This window comes from Pterocles gutturalis, unplaced genomic scaffold (genome assembly GCF_000699245.1).
Source record: "Pterocles gutturalis isolate BGI_N339 unplaced genomic scaffold, ASM69924v1 scaffold175, whole genome shotgun sequence".
Taxonomy (NCBI): domain Eukaryota; kingdom Metazoa; phylum Chordata; class Aves; order Pterocliformes; family Pteroclidae; genus Pterocles; species Pterocles gutturalis.
In genome coordinates, this window is record NW_010145406.1 from 67,486 (window position 1) to 74,322 (window position 6,837).

The following is a 6,837-nucleotide window of genomic DNA, read 5'->3' on the forward strand; positions in this document are numbered from 1 at the left end:
GGTAAATCTATGTTATTTACCACCCCGAGAGCAAAAAAAACCCAAAAGAGGAAATTCAGGCTAATTCCAGCACACTGAACACACACGCACCAAATAGTCTTCAAAAATAAAAATAAAACTTAAAATAATGTTCTTACTTTGGAAATCTCAATGGAACTCTTGCAGTGAACCAGAAGGCCAGGCTGGTACCTGAGCACGCTGCAAGAGCAGAGCGAAGGCTTCCCAGTCAGTCTCCTAACCCTGCTGTATAGTTGCTATCATATACAGCACAGGCTGGAAAATAGCACAGTGTTCACTTAAAAGGTATTTCTGCAGCTAGAGGAGCTACTAATAATTCTTTATTTTCTGTTGTTTCAACAGTATTCAGGTTTTCAGCAAACAGCGGACAAGTGCTTTGTTTGTGGACACCTCATAATGGAAATGGTAAGAGACCTAAATTCCTAACTGCGGGGTAGCTTGCTTTTCGTGTAATTTGGGTAGTGCTCTGTGAGGCATTGTGCCTTTTCCCCAGTCAGACTATTGTTGTATCTTCACTGCTGTCAAGGTAGTTTTTGACACTGAGGCAGTAAATAAACACACCTTTGTGTTCTATTAAGTACAGTAAATTGAGCTGCTTTTCTACCTGAAATCATGGGAGGCTGTTGTTCTGCCAGACTTAAAAAAAAAAAAAATTAATACTGAAGGGGGAAAATACAGCACAGCTTTGTATGAGAGCGTGGTAACTGAAAACAGAGGCTGTCAAATGGATGGAATCTGGGCTAGAGAGGAGATGGACGTTATCAATAGACTTGAGGTTTGTTCCCTGCTCTGTGACTTGCTTTATTTACCTTCTGCCGCTTGTTCCACATCAGTTACAATGTATTATTGCCTCTGGGATTTGCAGGGAGCCAGTACTTAGAGTTACTTTTATAATAAAAAGAATCAAAGGGCTATGGGTTGGGCCAAATACTGGTGGCATCATTTCAGAGGGTGAAAGTAGGAAGAATTTAGTCTGTTCTTCCTAAGCAGAAATTCCCAAACAAAATGAAGTGGCTTGGATGTTGAAGAAGTGCAGATCATGTTGTCTGTCTTCCTCTTGCTTTAAAATGTATATGAACCTCAGTATGCCTAATGGAAGTAGCTATTGCGTTACAAACACAGAGGTTAGGTGGGAGCTGGAACGGAGACTTCACTAATGAGGATTCTGGCTCACATCCTGGCACCACTGGTTGGACAAGGATATTGTTCGTTTTAGCCCAAGAGCAAATTTCTAGAGTTGTGTCATGCTGGGAGGGGGAGGGGTATCCTGACTTGCATGCTTTGAGCTGGCTCTTAATTGCAGAATCCCAGGCAGGAGTCCATAACATCTCGCTGGTGCAGCTCAGGAGCTGGAAGCTTGGCAGGTGCTTGTCTGCCTTTCTCCTGTCAGCAAGTGTGCTCTGACAGCAGGAGGCAGCTTTGGGAGCTCCAGGAGTTAAGCCTTACCTGGCCAGTTCCTTCGTGTTCTGTCCTGGGCCGCACACACCAGAAATGCGCCCGCGCAGCAGCGGTGCCCGCACAGCATCGGTGCCCACGTGCAGCTGCGGAGCAGACCCATCCGCCTGGGCACAACCAAAGCTGTTCCAGGCTGAAAGTGCAGTTGAATGAGGAGTTGCTCTGTGCAAAGAGGGAGCTGCAGCCCCATGCCAGGCTAACAGCATGTGCTGTGTAGCTGTCTAGAGAGCAACGCATGCACAGAGACAAGTTGTTTCTGGCTAGGAGCAGGCTTGCAAACCAAATGGAGTCACTGAACGGAGACCTATAGGGGGAGAAATTAGAGGGGAGAAAAAAGGTTAAATTAAATTGACTTGGTGTATTTTTCCTATGCACCACTTCTTATTTCCTGTTGATTTGATCTTTATTCATAGAATCACCTACAGGGCCATGAGAGCTTTGCCTGTGGTCATTTTTCATCTCCAGCTTATTAGCAGCTCCAAGCTGAGCACTGCTGCTAGCAGATACTCTCTGAAATCACCTTCCAAAGGTGTTTCTTATACCTGAATTGTGTGCAGTTGGTGCTATAGCCTGTTGAGAGCTGCCTGAAGATGATAACATGTTCATGGGCTTGGTGCATCCTCCTTGAGGTCCCAGTGCCACGTTGAGCATTACGACGACACAGGGAGGGAGGGGATCTGTTCTGTAGTGGTGTAGCTGAGACTGCATGAGGCTTTTCCTTGGAACCTTTAAAATGCAGTAGGGAAGGTCAGTGTGGGAAAGGCCTGGGCAGATGGATGGATCTGTATCCAAACACATGGATACAGGTGGGATTTTAACAGGAAACAGTGGGCCGCTGTGACTGCATGATAACCAGTCAGTAGCTATGGTGGATTAGGATCCTTAATTAATAGAGGGATGCCTATTTATTTGCTTGTTTTGTTATTTTACTTTTTAAGTTTGAGTAATGACTGGTTTGGATTGTGTCTGTCACAGCCTGCTAAGTTTTTGTGAATTAACTCTGTATCCCAGTAACTTGTGTTTGGCTGCAACAGATTTTCCAAGAAGCGATCTCTTTAATTTCTGTTGGCAGTATTGGCCCTGCAGAACTAAGGGCGTTAGCCTGATTTTCACAATTTGCTCCCTTTATTGGGAGCCTACTGAAACAAGCAAGTTGATTGTTTTAAAAGGCCCCTTGCTGACAGATCTGCAGAGCGGTAATTTCATCCTGAAGTGCTTTTCTCACTGTCATTAAGAATCAGACACAGCAGTCTATGGGGGGGGATCTTGTGTAATCATGTATCCACTTATTTTGCTGTTTGCCTCTTAAGATCTTACAAGCCCTTGGAAAGTCATACCATCCTGGCTGCTTCCGCTGTGTGGTGTGTAACGAGTGTTTGGATGGTGTCCCTTTCACTGTAGATGTGGAGAACAATATTTACTGTGTCAAAGACTACCATACGTAAGTACGCAAATCCCTTGCATGCTTGGAAAAATCATAGTAGTTAAATTGTTGTTACAGTTACAAGCCTTGTAGTAGATAAAAAGGGTCATTCCTGTTTGCTCAGATGTCCCTCAAGTGCTGCTCTCACATGTTGCATTTGTAAAGGATATTGAAGTGATATTAAAGGTCACTTCATGGCCCCAGTGTGGCATACAGTGGCCAGGGGAGGTTGAAAGTCAAGTCGTGTCAGAGGATGTACTTCTCTGGTGGCTGTTTCTCTACTTCTTTCAGGACTTTAAACACTGATTAGATCAGGCTAATTCTGCAAGTAATGGTGGGTTCTGCTGGCTGTTCTAAGAGTTGAGGTTCTGGTAGTGCCCGACACTGGCGAGTGTAAGTTGGGTTCACCTAGACTGGTGAGGCACGTAAGTAGCAGCTGGTGTTAGAATGATTTTAGCCTCACCTGACAGAAAGTCTTGTGGTTTAAGAGATTGCTTTTGGACTCTTCTCTGCTCGCGCTCAAGGGTGACGTGAATGCTCTTAGCTCCAGTCAGCCAAGAACTCAGCTTAAGCAGCAAGAGTCAATCTGAACTCAACCCTATTGATAGCAAGCTGACCGTGTTGCAAGGATAGAGTGAGTGTTGGCCCAGTGGGTGTTGGGAAATGCAGCTGTGGGTAATAAGACCAGTTGATGTATTTGGTTTAAGTAGCTCCTAGCCACAGTCAGCCCCTCTCTGTTTACCATGGTTGTGTTGTCCTGACGTCAGATGGTGACAAGTCCCCAAGTCAGGAGCTGCTTTGCAGGGAAAGCAGCAAGTCTCTGGAAGAATTTGAATGGCGTTACGAGTAAAGGGAGGTGAGAGAAAGGGTGTATGTGGGAAGAGGGCTGGACTCACTATGCCCAGAGGTCAGGAAGACCTAAGCAGTAGAGGTGGAGTAGATCAGCCTCTTCCAAATCTCCTTTTGCCTGAGTATCATCAAATATTTAGAGGTGTTTCAAATTTGGTAAAATTTTGGTAAAAACAAGGCATGGATAGAATAGCTGTCTGGGTTCTACTTTTTGAAGAAGCTTTAAGTGTGGTTTGAACACTTTCTTCTTGCACCCTAGGGTTTTTGCACCAAAATGCGCTTCCTGTAACCAGCCGATCCTACCAGCACAGGTACGTGTTAACATGGACTGACTCTTTAGAGAAAACAGCTGTTGGCATATGAGCATGTTCTGAAAACACATTACATGCTTTCCCTCCCTCTTCCAGAGTCTATACTGTGTCAGATACTAAATTAAATACAGTGCAGCAGTAATGTCACTCCCAAACATTCCCAGCCGTTGTAATAGTCATACTACTTATGCAGCATAGTACTTTGTATCTTTAGGGTGCTTTCCAGGTCTTAATTATGCTGTTATAAATCTAATTTAATTGAAAGCCCTGAGTGGGGCTCCAAGAACAACCCAGGAAGTAAAGCCCTGATTATTTTTAGAATCTCCCATTAGCTCAAGTAGCAATTTTCCTTATCTGCTATGTTTGCATTTCTGATGTGGATTTGTTAAGATGCCCAAACTTGAAAAGACATCTGAGGGTTATCCTGACCCTGTGAAAAGGCCACACAGTCTGTCATCCTGGGGTGGCAATGTCATGGAAGGGCTTAAAGGGGTGGAAAAGGCAGCAGAAAAGTTGGTTAAAAAGGAAGCCAGGTGAATGACCTGCTTGGAACCTCAGCCTCTCCTGACACTGTAGTTGGCACGATGAGACCTCTGCATTAAGACATCGCTTTTCTGCCTGCCCGCAGTGGTGCTCCCTCACACTCGGGTGGGTGCAGGACCCTCTTGAGTTCCCACTGCTGAGGTTACTTACCAGCTCACGTGTAAGCAAGGGCCTCAGCGCCTCCCTCCTTTTCCTTTTGTCATGGTTATAGAGCCAGAGCTTGCATCCTATAAGCTGCTCTGCCCCAGTAAAGCCTCTCATGTCCTTCTCATGCCCACGTCCATCACTCTGCATGTTACTCTGTCATTGTTATTTCTGTTAAATGGCCAGGTCTCGCAGAATTAAAAATCTTATAAAGGCTGAGCCAGAACTGCTTGTCCTGGTGATAGGATGTGAGGAGAAAAGCCCTATGTAAATTTCACTGGATTTGTGTCTTACAAAATGACTGTTTTTAGAAAAAAAGAAAGAAAGAAAGAAAAGAAAAAAATAAAGCAGTCCTACTGCCGACTCATGTGATGGCTAGCAGGATAGGCTCCACGTTCTTTCCCATAGAGGATTGTTAGGTTAGTTCAAGTCTAGCAGTGCAGGTACTGACTTGCCCACAGCTTCTCTCAGACATAGCCTACGTCATATCTGATGCTCTAACCACACCTGGAACTGGAAACAATGGAAGGCAGCAAATTTAATGAGCTCTGTCTTCAGAGTGGATCAGGGAAGGAGTCTGTGAGGTTACAAGCAGGGTATGGGCTGCTCTGCAGGGCCTGGGGCTCAGCCAGGAATTACACAACTGCACTGCATCCACCCTCACGCTGAGGTTTTGGCCTGTGCGCATAGTTACCTGCCGGACTGGTATGTAAATCCCTGTGGGGTACATACAGCGGCATGTGCCTGTGCAAAATACCTGTGCAGCAGCTGGTTTGAGGGGAATACGAAGCCTGGAAAACTCAGCCCAGGCTGTCTACAAGGAAGAGTTACCCAATCAGCAGGTCATAGTTTTTGGTTGGTAATTTGTTCAGATCCTGGGTGCCCTTGGAAAATTAGTTGATTCACTTGTCCCTTGAGGATGAAGTTTTGGCTACACTTCCCCAGTGACCTCTACAGCTTAGATATGTCAGACACCCATGTTGCTGCTGAACAGCAAAACCCTTGGTGCAGAGCTGTGCACTGGGGAAAAGACCTTTAGCAGTCACAGAGCTCTGCTCTGCAGAGGAAGAGGGGATCCCCCAGGAAAACAGCTCTCCAAAGCAAAGGGTTGGGTGCTGAAAGATGATTGAGAAAACACCAGTTATAAACCCGCTCTTACCTTCTCTCTGCTTCCCCAACAGGGCTCTGAGGAGACCATTCGGGTGGTGTCGATGGACAAAGACTACCATGTGGAGTGCTATCACTGCGAGGTAAGCATCAGGCACCCCTGCCGCCTGCCCCTCAGCAAGGCTCTGCTAATACCTAGTGGCCTTTTGGTAGGGGCCTGACACACACCCCAGGGTGCACCCGCTGGCTCTAGCACGGCTGGGCAGGGATGGGTGCTAGCTGGGCTGCAAGTGGTGCTGCCATCTCCACTAACAGATTAGTTTCCTTTTTTTTTTCCCCCGTATATTAACTTCAAAAGCTGGGTTTGGTTGTTTGGGTTAAATTTTCTTAATACTTCTGGATGGGGACAGAACAAAGAGTAAGGTGCCGGTTCTCTTTTTCCTGATCGCTGGATACAGCGTGTGTGGCTCTGATCGGAGGGGACTTTTGAATTCATGTTGCCTGTGGAGGGAAGAACCCTCACTCCTACAGGGGAAGGCTTTTCTAGGTGATCTGTGTGTTTGCCATCCTGAGTGAATCTTTACTAGAAAAGAGACAGGGATGCCACTGAGATTTGTCACTTTTTGGGAGTAATTTCTTTTTGTGCAGAACATTTAAATGTTTATTGGGGCAGATCAAGTTGTGGGATTAGCACTTTGGCTTCAGAGAGGAGAGCTGAGTTCAGTCCTAGCTCTGCATCCAGGAGCATGAGCAGGGAAACTCTTTAATTTGGGAACAACCCAAAATTTACCTTTTGCTGTAAGTTTGGCGCTCTGATACAGCATGCATATATCCACACAGATCCTAACCGAGCTACCCAGCTGTCTTAGCACCAGAGGCAGAAATGCAGCAATACTGTCTTACGTGCACTTTTGTGCAAAAAGATTTTACAAAGAGACTTCAGATTGAGGGAGAAAATAGCAAATTCACAGAATCACAGAATCACAG

The 6,837-nt window shown here is 45.8% G+C and overlaps 1 protein-coding gene across 1 annotated transcript in view; it reads left to right on the forward strand.

Annotated features, from left to right (window-relative positions):
• LOC104470421 (Wilms tumor protein 1-interacting protein homolog) overlaps nt 1–5,993 on the forward strand; it is a gene marked incomplete at both ends in the record, with an annotated part of 72,666 nt that extends 66,673 nt beyond the window's left edge. Inside the window, 4 exons of the mRNA XM_010085347.1 lie at nt 361–423; nt 2,784–2,914; nt 4,005–4,056; nt 5,925–5,993. Coding sequence (XP_010083649.1) covers nt 361–423; nt 2,784–2,914; nt 4,005–4,056; nt 5,925–5,993 — 315 coding nt within the window. The remainder of the gene's footprint in view (nt 1–360; nt 424–2,783; nt 2,915–4,004; nt 4,057–5,924) is intronic.
• Nucleotides 5,994–6,837: the final 844 nt, after the last annotated feature.